Source organism: Panthera pardus, unplaced genomic scaffold (genome assembly GCF_024362965.1).
Source record: "Panthera pardus isolate Hobbes unplaced genomic scaffold, ASM2436296v1 HiC_scaffold_7, whole genome shotgun sequence".
Taxonomy (NCBI): Eukaryota; Metazoa; Chordata; class Mammalia; order Carnivora; family Felidae; genus Panthera; species Panthera pardus.
Window position 1 is genome coordinate 6,197,833 of NW_026527002.1, and position 16,748 is coordinate 6,214,580.

The 16,748-nt window shown below is 40.2% G+C and overlaps 1 protein-coding gene and 1 pseudogene across 3 annotated transcripts in view; one reads left to right on the forward strand and one right to left on the reverse strand.

Moving 5' to 3' along the window:
* ATP6V1H (ATPase H+ transporting V1 subunit H) overlaps positions 1-16,748 on the reverse strand; it is a 110,773-nt gene that overhangs the window by 78,207 nt on the left and 15,818 nt on the right. For 2 of the 3 annotated variants that reach the window (XM_019435248.2, XM_019435246.2), the window contains exons 5-7: positions 13,179-13,292; positions 12,390-12,494; positions 9,253-9,306 (exon numbers count right to left, since the gene is read on the reverse strand). In XM_019435248.2, the coding sequence (XP_019290793.1) occupies positions 9,253-9,306; positions 12,390-12,494; positions 13,179-13,292 (273 nt within the window). The remainder of the gene's footprint in view (positions 1-9,252; positions 9,307-12,389; positions 12,495-13,178; positions 13,293-16,748) is intronic. The other variant, XM_019435247.2, reaches the window with a different exon arrangement.
* Positions 13,328-15,335, forward strand: LOC128775346 (40S ribosomal protein S25-like; annotated as a pseudogene).

Sequence of the window (16,748 nt, forward strand, 5' to 3'; positions counted from 1 at the left end):
GCTCCTTCCACACAGAAATGCCACAAGAGAGAATCAAACGAGGAAGAGATCTCCGTGCCGTCCCTTGGAGCAGTACCAGAGCCTCGTTTTTCCAGCTGACCTTCCCTGACCCCATGCTTGGAACACCCAAGGGTAACAGGCACCATCACTATGTGAGCTGCTTCCGGGTACTAGGTACAGCTATAAACTAGACAAATAGTACAGAATCTCATTAATATTTGTGTATTAATATGACTTGTATCGACCTGAATTTTACATGAAATTCTTTGTACATATTTATGATTAAAAATTCAATACAGAATAAGCATGAAATAAAACATCCCTCTTCTCACCCCTCAGTACCATTCCTACGATGTAATCAGTTAGTAGATATTCTGTGTAATACTGTAGAAAGTTTCTATGCATTATACGTTCTTTTTTGAAAAAAAAAAATAAGATTATACTATAACTTTCACTTGTAATTTTCTTCTTCCATTTAATCTTATACATAGAGATCTACTGCATTTTTAACCATTTACATAAAGATTTTAACCCCCCTGTGCTCTCTCAACTTTGAAGAAGTATTCCCTAATTCAACAGCGTCTATTTGGTTGCTTATATTATCTGATAAGCAGAAGGGATTCCACTTTATTTTCACATGTATTTGTCCTTAGAATCCAACCAAAGACGAAGAAGCCCATTTGCCCTTGCAGCTGTAGAAAAACTGCTTGACAGCTACAACCTCAGATTGCCTGCACGGTCAGAAACCAGTAAGGGACATAAGGCCTCCATCTTTCTAAGTTCTCAACTATTCCCCAGAAAGACTCTACAGGTCTATACTCAATATTCATTCAACAGATATTTACTGAGTGCCTTCTATGTGCAAGACACTGTTCTTGCACTGGACACACGACCATGAACAAACAGACCGCAATTCCTTCCATCAGGGAGTTTACAGTCCAATGCAGAAAGAAGAAAAGTGTACACACACTCACAGTAAATTACAGAGCGCACTGGAATCTGACAAATCCAATGCAACAAAAATACTGTTAAGAAAAGGAAACAGGAAATGCAGAGAGGGAGACGTGGAAATTCTCATACTTTGTTGATGGATCTGTACATTGACTTAACACTGACTGGCGACATCTACTAAATTTACATACACCTTACAACCCAGCAATTCCATTCTGTTACACAGGATCTCTGGAGGCACCCAATGCTGAGGAGACAAGTGACAGAAGCCCAGGAAAGTAAACAAGCAAGGCACGCAGCCATCGAGGGAGCAGTGCTGACGCTCTGGTAAGCACTGCTTACCAGGTCCGGTGCCACGCTGGCCTCCTTCCCATGGCTGCTCTGTGCCATGTGACTCCCCCTCTTAATATGCTCCCATGGCTTCTTTCCCCTGCCAAGGAGAAGCTCTAAAGCCCTCTGTGATCCCTAAGGCCCTGAATGTCCTGGACCTGCCTTATCTCCCCGCCTGCTCTCCCTCCCCTGCGATGTTCTCCACACGCTTCCCTCCGCTGGAGGCACAGGCCTATCCCCTGCTTCCTCAGGAAGCCTGAGCAAACTGGCCCCAGATGAGACCACCACCCCCCACCCCCCGCCCCACCGCACCCTCGTGGACCCGTGCTCCTTTCCTACAAGCCTTGCTACAAGGGTACTAAAATAATCAAAGAGCCTAATTAACTTGTCTAATGCTGTCCTCCCTGAGTAAAATGAAGGCCTATGAAGCCAGGAGTCCTGCCCATCCTGTTCAGTGCTACTCTTTCAGAACCATGCACTGTACCTGTTGGCACTCAATACATGGTTCTTTGTTTTAAGTTTATTTATTTTCAGAGAGAGAGAGAGAGAGAGAGAGAGCAAGCAAGCAGAAGAGAGAGGGAGAGAGAGAATCCCAAGCGGGCTCCACACTGTCAGCACAAAGCCTAACACGGGGCTCGAGCTCACAAACCATGAGATCATGACCTGAGCCGAAATCAAGAGTCAGATGCTTAACCGACTGAGCCACCCAGGTACCTCAATACCTATTTCTGGATTGAACGAACAAACGGGAAATACAAACAAACGTCCTATCTTGCACAAATTCCAAATGAATGGGGCTCTAACAGAGATGGTTCAGTAACTGAAAGTTTGGCCAAAATCTTACGCTGATAACAATCAATACTGCAGAAATACATACAACATAGCACTATTATTCTATTTCCTTTTGGAGCCAAAACTGAATCTGTTTGGTAGTATGGATCTTATGAAATTGTCTAGTATTTTATCTCAATTTAAGAACTAATATGAATTGCTAGTCAATTCTGGCTGCACCTTATATCATCCTATTTTACTAGAAAATATTTATGATAAAAGCACTCACTTAAGCAGATAATAGTTGCCATTTAAATTGCTAAGGTAGGGGCGCCTGGGTGGCTTAGTCAGTTAAGCCAGGTAATTTTGGCTCAGGTCATGGTGTCACAGTTCATGGGATCGAGCCCCATGTCGGGTTTTGCTAGCCCTCCCCTGTACTGTCTTTCTTTCTCAAAATAAATAAGTAAACTTAAAAAAAAAAAAAAACTGTCAAAAAAGAAATTAAGAATTTTTAATAAAAACTATTTATTAACCCATGTATTTTTCAAAGCCCTTTCAAACAAAAATTAAAATTAAAAATAAAAGGGAAATACTATGATACCAATTTTTCAAGATGAGGCTTAAAAAGGTGATATAATTTGTTGAAATTAAAATAGTGAGTTAATCTTGGATTGGCACTAGGAGTCCACTCTCTTATGCTTAAGCTAGAGTTCTCTGTGCTACACCAGACATCCCGGGCTGAGAACTGGCCACAACAAGCCCTCTCACTGCAGCAAACCTCACTGGTATAGAGAAATAGGTTTACTTCTCAACACATTTAAGAGAATATCACTTGGGTAAATTTTCCAATGTCGCTGAAATGCAAACTCTCCTACATCGTGGTGGAATAATCACAGCAAAGGGAAAACGGCAACTGATAAAATTCACCTTCCTGGCAAATATGGTCTCAGGGATCCATACTCTGCAGATTTACAAGCTAATTTGAAAACTGAGGAATTACAAAGTAAATTGGCAACAAAAGATAAACATAAAAACTACGGTGAGATTGTACCAAGTAAAACTAATGTTATAAAATGTTTTTAGATACATTTTCAATATTCATCTTCATAATGCTGGGATTTAATTTTTATTTTTTTTTACGTTTATTTATTTTTGAGAGACAGAGAGAGACAGAGCACAAGTGGGGGAGGGGCAGAGAGAGAAGGAGACACAGAATTCGGAGCAGGCTCCAGGATCTGAGCTGTCAGTACAGAGCCTGACGCAGGGCTCAAACCTACAAACCGCGATATCATGACCTGAGCCAAAGTCGGACACTCAACCGACTGAGCCACCCAGGTGCCCCGCTATAATGCTGGGATTTAAGTACAGACTAAATGAGAAAGAGCAAAGATAATATTCACTTAAATCCTGGAATCACGGGCACTTGAAATAACACGTCTGTATTGCAGTAAAAGGCATCTGTCCCACAGACAGTGAAACGTACACCAGAGCAGACCTGGTGAAGCACTAAGTTGAACTTTTCAAACACAAAATTGACTGAAATAAATTCCAGAAGCCAGTTTTACATGAAATGGAGGACTGCCCATTTCAACAGTCCGAAAAGTATTTAATGCTTCATAACAATTACATGAATCCTTCCTCATAGAACTAAAAACGAGTATGTGCACCTATGTGTGTGATTTTTAACTCTATCACAGACGTTCGCTTTAAGAAATAACACAACACAATGTCAAATGTCAGTAAGGAAATGGAACAACTGGAATTCTCATTCTCTGTTGACAGATATGTAAATTGATTTAGAACACGGATTGGCAGTATCTACTAAATTTATATATACTTTACAACCCAGCAATTCCATCCTAGAATTAAGTGTTCCAGACATAAGTGATTACAGTGATTACATCTACCAAAAGACATGTACAAGAATGTTCACAGCAAGATTACTCACAACAGCCCAAAACTAGAAATAACCCAAATATCCATTAACAAGAGAAAAGAAAATATTCATTTAATAGATTCCTACACAGCAATAAAAAGAGTGAATCACTGCTAGGGGCACCTAGGTGGCTCAGTCTGTTAAGCATCCAACTCTTGATTTCAGCTCAGGTAACGATCTCAGGGTCGTGGGATCGAGCCCTACATCAGGCTCAGTATGGAGCACAGAGCTTGCTTGGGATTCTCTCTCTCTCCCACTTTCTCTGCCCCTCCTCTGCTCATTCTCTCTCTTCCTTTCTCCCTCTCCCTCTTCCTCTCAAAATAAATAAACTTAAAAAAAAAAAAAAAAGAATGAATCACTGCTAAATGCAATATGAATGAATTTCATTGGCACAATATTGGCAAGAGAATTCAGATATGTAAGAGTTCATACTGAATACAATTCCATTACAACAGAGTTCAAGATTAGGCAAAATTAATCTATGGTACTAGGTTCCATGATAACCACAACCTTGGTAAGAGTTGAGCCAAAGGGAAGTGCTGAGTACGAGGACATGTGACGTTTCAATTCTTTTAGCTGAACATTTAAAATCTGTGTATTTCAGGGGCGCCTGGGTGGCTCAGTCAGTTAAGCGGCCGACTTCGGCTCAGGTCATGATCTCGCAGTCTGTGGGTTCGAGCCCCGCGTCAGGCTCTGTGCTGACATCTCAGAGCCTGGAGCCTGCTTCAGATTCTGTGTCTCCCTCTCTCTGACCCTCCCCAGTTCATGCTCTGTCTCTGTCTCAAAAATAAATAAACGTTAAAAAAAAAAAAAATTTTAAATCTGTGTATTTCACTTTGTGTGAGTTAAGACACAATTTAAAAAAAAAAAAGAAAGAAAGAAAAGAAAAAAGACAAAGGAAGGAAAGGAAAAGGGGAGAGGCTTTGCCTATCAAGAATTTTGCCAAATTATCTTTGGCAAATCACTTAAACTCTTCAAAACTGATTTATCATCAGTAAAGGGAAATATCAGCCCTAACAAATTAAAAGGAAAACATCTGCTACTCAAATCTGAACTCACATCAGTTCTGCAAGGCACAAAACAATGGTAAGGTATATTTTTATTACCTCATATGCAGGAACTAAAATACAGAAGGGCAAAAATTCTCTTGAAGTTGGCTTACGCAAAAAGATCTTCTAGTCAATACTCATAAAATACCTAGATTAAATTAATGCCCAAATTGAGATAATTTAGTCTTAGACTTAAGTTTTACCAAAAAAACACAATTCACTATTAATTTACAAGTTTCTCAACGTCCTTCAAGCATTGCTTTCAACCTAATTTGCTTAGGCATCCAATGAGATTCCTTACTATGCAGAAAAATCATTATGAACTTGAGAAAATATTACTTTATAAATTATTGCTTTGTATACAACTTCCAAGAACACATCTAAGGTACAAGTTTAGATTACTTGTTGTTATAATCATTGCTATGCTTTGACAACGATTTGTACAAGGAAGTCTTGTACTGAAATACCTTACCACTCAATTTTCTTCTGTACTGCCAGAATATACCTCTGGATAATCCTTCCAAAAATATGATCAGAGAAACAAAACGCACAGATTCTTATCTTCCCTCCTTAACGTTCATTCTGTGCATACAGTTTAACGGTCCCCAGTGTGTAATGAGATGTATTAATTTGGTGGCAGGAAGATAAAAGGCAACTGAACAACGAAAATCCTCCAAGATCCGCTTCAGGTCAAACTTACACAGACATCCTCTGTGAATTACTTTGGGTCCTCACAGACCTCACGACTCGCCAGCTAGAGCAGACCGCAGTTAAATAAGAGGCCCAAACTGTACGAACTCGTGACACGGGAATTCCTGACTCATTCCAGCTACTCGGGGATACTCTTGATGTGCTCAACAACGAAGCGGTGAAGAACTAAACCGAGTACTCTACCTCTTGCGGAAGACTGAAAAGTGTCACATGGGCACAGCATTAAATTACAAGAGTAAAACGAATTTCATATTAATGAGGATATTAGAACCGCCACCGAAGACAATTTAAGAAATCTTGCCAAAAGCCGGAAAAAAAAACCCTAAATTTCGTCTCTCTCATTCTCAAATATTATAAATATGTGTTAAAACATGCATGAATCTTGAAAACATTACACTAAGTGAAAGAAACAGTCACAGACAACCGCGGGCTGTACGCTCTAATTTTATGAAACGGCCAGAAGAGGAAGAGAGAGGCAGAAAGTAGACTGGTGTTTGCTAGAGGGTAGGAGCAAGGAACAGGAATGAAGAATGACTGTTAACGTGTACAGGGTTTCTTTCTGAGGGGTTGAAATGTTATAAAATTAGATTGTGGTAACGGCTGCACAACTCTGTAAATATACTAAAACCTCCTGAACTGCGCAGATGGGTGGATTTTATGGTATGTGATGTATACTTCGATAAAAAAGTTAACAAACTAAATGAAATTGCAAATTTACTTTCTTACTCGCGCTTGCCGCATTTCCGAGCGCTCGAGAGCCACACGGTGGCTCCCACGATGGCCAGTTCCATCATCATGGAGAGCTCGGGTGGACAGAATGGATCCAGAACATTAAAAGGCAAGATGAAATAAGGAATAAGGAGAACACATCAACTTCCTGCAGTTACTTACTCCTATCAGTGAAACAATGTTCATCCAGCAATAACTAATGCTAAACTGGCTCTACAACAAAACAGCCAGAGATCAGAACCAAATGAGAAGTCACCCTGCTCCCTCACACACGGGTGCAAGTGAAGGCAGACAGAGGCAAAAGAAAACGAGCAAACAAACACGAAATTCCCAGATTCCTTCTAAGTCTTGCCGTTCGTGACAGATCACAGTATGTGCCTTTTTATCAGGACATCAGCACCAACCAACTTCCATGGCTTGTGTGGCTCCCTCAGAAGGACAGAAGACTGAGTACTCACTTTCAAGAGCCAGTAAAGAACCGAACAGTTTAAGGTGAGTGTGTAAGATCGGATGTTGGTTAACATTTTCATATTTGGGCAAAAACAACATAATGCATTCTAAGGCAAGCCCACTTATGTGATGTCATTTAAACAAAAATGTTTGTAATAATCCACTTATAACTCAAGATGAGGCTTCCGTGGCCATTTTAAGAGAGAAGACTATTAGATCATTCGGAGTTCACATTTTGAAGTGTAAAACTTGTGTTTTATACTGACATCAAGTGGCAATATCATGTAATGCAATTTCCCAAACCTTTTCTATGCTCAAAACCTAAAGGGATTTTAAGATACACTACCCATATTTTTACAAGTCTGAGCAGGCTCTGCAACGTGGAGAATGCCCCCAGACCCAATTCCCCTTCCACTGCCTCAAAAGGAATTCCCTTGGCAAGCAATTCCTTTCTTCCTAATTTTGTCACTCATTAGCTGAATGACTTTGGGCAAGACGGTGCTGCCATTCCGTGCGGCCTCACTGTTCACATCTATACAGTGTGGCTTACGGTAAGACCTACATCCGGGAGGGAGCGTGAATATCAAAGAGATGTAAATGCCCAATGAGCAAAACAGTACTGAACACATAGTAAGAGCTCAATAAACATTAGTTACCAACCCAGATTCCCCTATTAAAATGCAAGTAGCAGACGAAAGGTCAACACCTTATGCTCAACTTAGTAAAGTCTGCCTTCCAAGCGGATAGCCATCTGAAAAAGTAGGAACTTTCAGGAAGAGACAGCAAGTGTGCTCAAGTCTGAAGGGTATGAAAGGGAAAAAGGTCAAAATCAAAGGCCTTCTTCTCCTCACTCACAATTACCCGATGCTAATTCTGTTAGGGAGGGATGGAGAGGAGTCTACCAGGTAAACCACTTTGACTAATATGCTGCCAACTGAATTAATTAGTTCTTTTCCCCCAATACACTGGACAGAGAAGAACAAAATGAGAATGCCATGTCACCGGAGCTTGCAACTCATTGTGTAAGCTTTAATAAGTTACAAACACATTAACAAGCAAGTAAGTTTGTAAGATACGTGATTCTGAAAACACCTTTAAAAAAACTTACCAGTAAGTCTAACACATGAATTAAATAACTTTTCAAAAGTTCAAACTGGTAGAAATTCAAGTCATAAAGACTCTCAGTTTAAACATGCGCTTATGGCAGAATATCTGGACTTCTAACCTAGCACCTGCTTACCCCACTCTGACCACAAGATTGCTCACCTCGTTCTGATTCCATTTCAGAAGGCTAACAGCTATTTTCTGGCCTAACATGCTACTTGTCAAATCCTTCAACCCATGCCCCAAGAGAAGCCCTGCTCTTGGCTTTGAAGATGGGTTCCGCTACCATCTACAGTCTCAGGGCACACAAACACATCCCATGCAGATTATGGGCGTATTGGTAATCAGTAGGAACATTAGATGGCTTCCACAGAGCTTCATTTAGGTACTATAGGCAGGTTGTAGACACTGTCCTCTAAAGATTTTTCCCAATTCCCCAGATATATTTCCAACAGATGAAGACAGACGCACCTCACCTACATTTCAAAGTTTCTTTGTCCCTTTGTCTCAACCGGCTCTACTCAGGCCGGCCCTTACTTGTCCAAACTCATTGCCTGTTCTCGAGCTATTCTGAGTACAACAAAGATAAGCTGTTCCCAAGTGGGGAAGATAATTCTAATCAAGAAGGAAACTTGGGGAGACGGGATTCATTTTAACCTCTAACCTTTTGGCTCTACAAAAATGTGGGGAGAGTTTGGCCAAAAAAAACAAGGGGGCGGGTGGGGGTTCTGGCCACCACGTAGCCCTACATAAAGCCTTGAGAAACACAGTGTAAGTAACGAGTTTCAAAGCCATCACTGAACTGTTTTCCACTGCTTGACATGCTGTTCACGTATCCGTTAGACAGATATTGGAGAGGTTATCAGACAACTGAAGCTCGACGTCAGCAACTTTACAATTATTCACTCCAGTTGTGGATCTGAATTCAGACTCTTGCTTTCATTCTCAGGTCTGAGATGAAGCGACCCGAAAAGAAGAGCAACAAGGAAGAACAAGTCTCCAGTCTCCCAAGAGACCATAAATATTTATAAATGGTGTGCGTGTGCCTATGTACACACACACATATGATTTTTACAATGCTACTACCCTAACCGGAGGCGAGATCAAATCCACAGATGTACATTTGCGGAGCTAGAAAACATCGTTAAAATTTTAAATGACTCAAAATAACTTATGTTCATGGTGTTAGGAGGCCAGTGAATTAAGAAGGAATATACTTACATCACTTGAAGAGACTGTTCCTGTTTCAACAGCGACACCGCTACCACGCAGTTTCTATTATGAAATAAATAACTTATTACTTAGTTTTGTTTTTAATTTTTATCTGAATTTATCAGCTTATAAAAGGGAGCTAAGCAAATTTCATAATTCTTTTTCTTAACCCTACTTAATGGAATATCATCAGCTAATAAAAAGCATGGGGGCGACATGAAATACTCTAAATATTACACTCTCCCAGATAACTTAATAATTAAAAAAGGAACAATAATAAACTGAATACTAAGCTCCAGCTAAATTTCATTAAGTGAAGCTGGTGCAAATTTCCAAGTCTCAGGATTTACTTACTGAACTGATTTTCAGGTAAGATGATTGTCTTAAGCTGAACTACCTACACTCTTTTCTGTGGCAATGCTTTCAAAACAGGTGCCTAATTAATGGGAAGATACTACACAGAACTTAAAATTAGATTATCCACAGCAATGCTATTAAGTTTATAATGACAATCAGAAATTCACACGTTACATAATGTCTAAATGACTTACAGAAATGACTAAAGGAAAGGTAGAAAGTCAAAGGCTAAATGTGCAAGAGAAAAGTGGTAATGAATTTCTGAAAGGATATTTTTATTCAGTTTTATTCAAACTAATTTTATTTATTATGTACTAAATGCCAGGCATGAAGCCCTCCAATCTACATACGTTGCTTAAACTACCAAAAAAGAAAAAAGTTCCTAAATGTCACTATGAAGTCAACCAAAAACCCAAACTTGCAACTATTTTGGACTTTTGAAAATGTATTTCTATTAAAATTATGAAACTGTGGTCCTTTTTATGAGAGAGAAAACACTGACGATGGTAGAAAAGAAGAGACCTTCCAGATACAGTGCCATCACATGACATTTAAGCAAAGTAGCAAATAGAATCCCAAATAATCCTGTTTCATTCTTTAAACAAGAAGTCGGTAATTGGACCCTGATAGAAGGCTGTGGAAGAAGTGTCTGCCCGTGGCAAGAAAGACAATGCAGTTCAGATCCTAGCAGAAGGAGTGACCAGACTCTGAGAAGCAAAGCCAGACGGGGCCTGGCACTCTGAAGAGTCACCTCGTAGCAGGACGTGCAAAGCAGAAACGCGATACCATAACCAAAGAAAGCCAAAGACTAGGTGATAAAAAAGAATGAACCAGAAAGATAAAGAAAAGCATTCATCTAATACCAAGAAGCTTAGTTCTAATGAAAACTGTTCTAGACACTGAAATATTTTGCTTCCACTAGCGATGATAAGGATATTTCCTGGACGCAGTTATAACCGTAATCATTCCAGAAGCGACAAATCATCTGCGAGGCACGGTATAAATGTTATTCCTGCGAGGAAAAATCTAGCATGAAGCAACCCAAAATGTTAGTGGCAAACTGCAGTACACATTCTTCCTACCAATTTTCATTTTATGAATCCAGTTACAATAGAGCCTCACTATCATCACCATAAAGCTAACGCTAAAACAAATAAAGTTTGTTCAAAGGAAGGGCTAATTTCAAAAAAGAAAAAAAAAAGGGAGGGGAGAGGGGAAGCTTAAGCGTTCGGATCCCAAATGCCATACGCTTAGAAATTTAAAATCTCATCCTTGCACACCTATTTTTCGTGTTCTAAGTGTGTTTTTTAAATACCTCACAAATTCAGTAAAATCTGCCAATCTGTGGCTCTTAGAAAAAATACTTTTAAAAATTAAGCCAAAGAGACTTAAAATTTATGCTACTGATATAAAAAGTACTTAATCGTGTTCAAGATACTCCAAAATATCCCTGTCCAAATATAAAAGGCAATTAATTAGACTTCCCCAAAAAGGCAAACAACGATAAGACAAAAAATAAACCCAAGGAAAATGTCATCGTGTCTCTCTCTTATGCCTCAAATTAGAATCTATTAAAATGTCACCTGAAATCTGAATTACAACTTTCCAAAACTTTATTTCAAATAGACCTTTATTTCTAACACAGACAATACACTGCCAGTATTGCTTTCCTGGTCCCATTCTTCACGGGAGCCACCCCCACGCCAAAATCTCGTTCTCTTCTACCCTTTCTTCCCCACAGTACTCCTCCCCCACCCACCTTCGCTTCACCCCTCTTCTGCGAACCATTCCCAGTCTCCCTCTTATCACTGCTATCAGTCACTGAAGCCTAAAGGAAAGAACCACTGAGCCACCATAAGTGTCCTATCTTTTGCCTGTTCTAGGGAACCATGACGACAAAAACAGAAAACCTTTCATTTTTCCCGTCATTCAACCAGCAAGCTGTTTTCCTCCGTGGGGAAGTAGAGCTAGAAAGGTCTGAAAGCAACCAAGATGGCCACAAGCAGGCTTCACGTCTAACCTCAGGCCCAAATGTTCAATCCCACGATGATACGGTGCATCTGGGAAGGTGCCACAGGTTACCTCGCAGCTAGACCCGGCAGCTCCAGGCTTACCCGGGGGGCGCCTGGCAGCCTTGTATGGACTCTTGGGCAAGACTAGAATAACTGGATTGACCCCTGATCTGCAACGGGTTGTCTGCAGTTTAAAAGTCCCTGGCGGCACCCGGCGCCATTCTGTTTATTGGTGTCACTGGTCGACAGCTTGCCCTGACCCTGTGACCAGAAGGACATAAACGATCCCAGCTACAAACTAATGAAGGGCTCTCCCCAAATCCAAGATTTCCCGCACAAATCTCAGAGGTTTGGGGTCCCACGGCAGACGTGGGAGCTGCACCTGAAGTGTCTTAGCTTCGGGGCCTGCACCCCGCCTCCTGCTACACTGTTTCCTTCCACTTGCTGCAAGCCTTACATGAGTCCCCCCTCTGGAGCCGCGCAAGTCCTTTCCAGTCCCCCGCCTGTGTGATGCTGGTTAGCCCCCAGGAAGGAAGATCCTCCTCATCCACTGAAAAGCATGAATGGAAAACCCCAAGTGGCAGAAAAGACAGAAAAGTTTGAGCTGAAGGTGGTCAAAGAAAGAAAAAGTGAAGCATACTATCATACCTAAGAGTAGTTCAAAATGGCATTATTTTAATATAACGTTTTTTTTATTTACCATTTATACAATTACCATAAGAATCTGTATATGGGCGTCACATTCCTTTCAAAGATACTAGAAAAAGTATCTTTTACCTGTGAACTCAGCTGAGTTTTTATCCAATTGAAATAGTAATTTAAGTCACTGCCTTCCATCAGTTCTTTCCCCCAAGCTGCTAACTTTGCGATAATTCTTGCTGCCTGAAAAATAAGAAATGTACTTGAATGCCATGTTGATTCTAAAAATCACACCATATACCTTAAAAAGTAGGACTCTTATAACCATTCTGCTGCAAGATTTTTTTTTTAATACCCAACTCCTCCAAAATAAGTTTGTATTTCACTTGTGAAAATATATTTTGGGGGGCACCTCAGTGACTCAGTCAGTTGAGGGTCCAGCTCTTGATTTCAGATCAGGTCACGATCCCAGGGTCGTGGGATCAAGCCCCTCGTCACGCTCCGTGCTGAGCGTGGAGCCTGCTTAAGATATTAAAAAATAATAATAAAAAAATAAAGATATTCTCTCTCTCTCTCTCTCTCTCAAAAATAAACATTAAAACAAACAACTAAACAAAATTTAATTTCTGTAGTAAAATGTGGTTAATCCTGTCACAGACAATCAAAAGCTCTTTGCTCATGCAATTACCAAAGGCTTTCATGCTCATGAACTCGACAAATACTCTACGAAACTTTAACTCTCTCAGAGCAACCCCATCTCCTCTGTCTTCCCGATACCCCCAGATTACTAAACATCAATGGAAACACTGCTTTGAAAAATTAACATCACAGCCGTTACTCCTCGGGGGAACTGGGAGGTTACTAAGTCATAAATAGCCCAAGAGTGTTTCTTCCCCAGATCAGAAATTTAATCAATTCAAAATTTACCATATGAACAGTAAAGAGATCCTGGCGGTTCAGCATGGGCAGAAAGTAGGACCAGGCGGTGTTCTTGCTGCGCTTAGCATAGTCAAAGAAAATGCTGACCCGCTGGTGATTTTCCTGAAACAAGAAAAGAAATGATATCACTCATCAGAATGCATCTCTCTATTGTGCACCGTTACTCAACTTTTCGTTCTGGGTCCCAACAGTGCGTCTTCTTCTGCCAGTTGCTATTACGGGTCGGAGGTGGTGACAGGGCAGGCATAGATACTTCAAAATACCTTTAATTATCATGATTAGCTTTGAGTCAAGTGAGCCAAGCTAGCAGACCGCACCCATGTGGGGAAAGGCAATTTAAGTTACACTTCTGAGCCTGAACCTCTGACCTGCGCTTCCCAATGTTGTCTCCACACCAATAAAATCGGGTTACTCCTGACAATCACGACAGAAAAGCAGGGCGGATAAAGACAGCAAAACACAGCATGGAACACTAGGCAGATAGACAGGATCTGAGGAACAATTAATTCTTAGTTCAAATCATGCAAACGCTACCTCTCACCTAAGTTTTCTGTACGTTTCACTGGCTGAAATATACTCTCTGATTCACTAAATGAATATGGTTGCCAAGTAGCAATATTTGATAAAATCACAAAAAAACAAACAATATTCAGATCATTTAGTTCTTTTTAAACACATTGGTTTAAATTTTGGTCTGTGCTTACAGTTACCTACCTATTTGGGGAGCAGACTAATATCTCCTTAAGTAATGAGTCATCAGAGTTTGGAATAACAATTGCAAGGTATGATAATGATTTTATCAAGGGATTCAAAATTTGCAGAAGTCATCATTTACTCCATTAGTGGATTATTTCTCAAGTTAAAGCAGTAATTATCATTGGCACACAAATAGACCAAGGACCCTACATACAGAAAGAAGAGACACTATTTTTTACATTTTAAGTAAGTTTAAAACCCATCTCCCTTGACTAGTCCTTTGTGGTTTCAATTCCTGCTTAAAAATGCATCTTCCATTCATCACTGTTCCAGGTACTCAAGTTACAAACCTTTAAGAGAATATGGGAAAAGCCCTTCTTCTCAAAGGCATTTAACAATTCCTGTTGATAGCTGAGCACAGAAAACAACGTCATCTTCAAAATTATGTGCCCAACACTAAACACATGAGGAAAAGCAAGCAATTCTGTCCAGAAGTATTCTACCCAGAAATATTAAAGAATGAAATGACTGGTTAAAAATAAGATAACATTTATAATTACAGTATTTTTTAAACAGCACAAGAAATCAAACGATAGGGGTCATGTGCAAATTTCTCAAGGTTACTAAAATTGTACCAATAAAATCAATTTATAAAATATGCTTAATCAATAGCCGAGGATAATGTCAGCTACCTAAGTCTCATCCCTCCACATACACTTCATAAAAACAGGCCAACAAGGAGAAGAAATAAAACTATACATCTGAAGGTGTTCAACTTTAGATCCATCTTGACTGGCAAAAATGTGAAAGTCTGACTATGCCCTCTGTTGGCAAGGCTATAGAGACACAGGAGTTCTCGTACGTAGGTGGGACTGCAAAATGGAATTATACGGCAATATCTTAACAAAACTACGTATGTAGTTCTCTTCTACCCAGCAATCCTATTTCTAGCCATTTACCATGAAGTACATTCCTGACCATCTGAAAATACATTTGCACAAGGTTATTCTGGGCCTCATTATTTCTAACTACAAAACGTTGGAACCACTTTTCGTCCAACATCTTAGCGAGGGTGCTCCCCCCAGCTCTGTGATACCACCCAAGGACAATGAGAAGAAGAAGATACCATAAAGTTAGCCAAGAAAGACAAAGACCCAGTGAACAAATCTGAAGGCAAAGCCAAAAAGACGTGGTCCAAAGGCAAAGTTCGGGACATGCCCAATAACCTTGTCTCGTTTGACACATGACAGACCCCAAACAACTTCCCAACTATAAAGGTTATAAACCCTAGTTGTTACCTGAGACTGAAATTCGTGGTTCCCTGGCCAGGGAAGTCCTTCAAGGGCTCCTTATAAAGCACTTCTTAACTGGTTTCAAAACAGAGCCCAAGTAATTTACACCAGAAACACCAAAGTCAGAGATGTCCCAGCTGCTGGTGAAGATTCATGAGGTGGCCCAAACCAATGGACATTTTGAAAAGTAAAACTTCAGGGGCGCCTGAGTGGCTCAGTCAGTTGAGCATCTGATTCTCGCTTTTGGCTCAGATCACCATCCCAGGGATGTGGGATCAAGCTGTGTGTCGGGCTCCACACTGAGAGTGGAGTCTGCTTGGGATTATCTTTCTCTTCCTCTGCCCCCTCCCCTGCTCACTTGCTCTCTCTTTCTTAAAAAAATAAAAATGAAAAAAATAATAAAAACTTTATTAAACCAAAATAAATATGTATATGAGCCAACCTCAATGTCCATCACATCAAAGACTATTAAGTAAACCACGGTACATCCACTAAAAGAGTCCTTCGTTGCAGGGCACCTGGCTGGCCGTCAGCGTGTGACGCTTGGTCTTGGGGTTGGAAATTTGAGCCCCACACACGGGGTGTGGAGATTACTTAAAAATAAAATCTTAAAAGAAAAACAAAATAAAACAGTACTCTGTTGCTACCAAAAGACAATATGGGAAATATCTATGAACTGACATGGAATGATTTCTGGCATATTCTGTTAGGTGAGACGAGCAAAATACAAGAGATTATATTTACTACATGTTTTCTGTAAGAAAGAGACACAAATATGGGGCGCCTGGGTGGCTCAGTCATTAAGCGTCCGAATTCTGCTCAGGCCACGACCTTAACAGTTCCTGGGTTTGAGCCCCGCGCGGGCTCTGTGCAGACAGCTCGGAGCCTGGAGCCTGCTTTGGATTCTGTGTCTCCCTCTCTCTCTCTGCCCCTCCGCTGCTCATGTTCTGTCTCTTGAAAATAAACATTTGAAAAAAAAAAAAAGAAGAAAGAAAGAGAAGGGAAAAAAAACGTATTACATGTATCTGACTATTTCTGCAAGGGGAGAAAAGAACCAGGAAGGATAAAACCAGAAATCTATGATACTGGTTACCTAACAAGAGATAGGTGGGAATGCAGGGATGGGGAGTTAGGGTTTGGTGACATTTCTCTGATTGTATCTTTTCTATATAGTTTTGACTTCTGGAAGCATGTTGGTGTTTTACATAATCAAAAATAATAAAAATCAACAAGAATGAGAAAAAGATAAGTAGAATACCCAAAAACACAAGTGAATCTAACTGTATTTCAAGAAAAATAATATAACTATTCTGAATACAATACTCTGACTACATATTCTCAGCTTAAAGAAAAAGTAGTGCAAACAAATACTGAACTCTAGTTAAAGGGCTCATTTTTCACAGTTGTATGGGTCAGCAATTCTGAAACTCCTTTCCTTGTGCTATAGGGCGGAACAGACAAGTAAATACACAAAGAATAAGAGGAGCTCATGATCTCACTGTCACAGAAAAGAGTTACGAACGTGGGAAGGGCAGACTCGAATGAACTCTGGTGTTGAGCTGAAATCAAA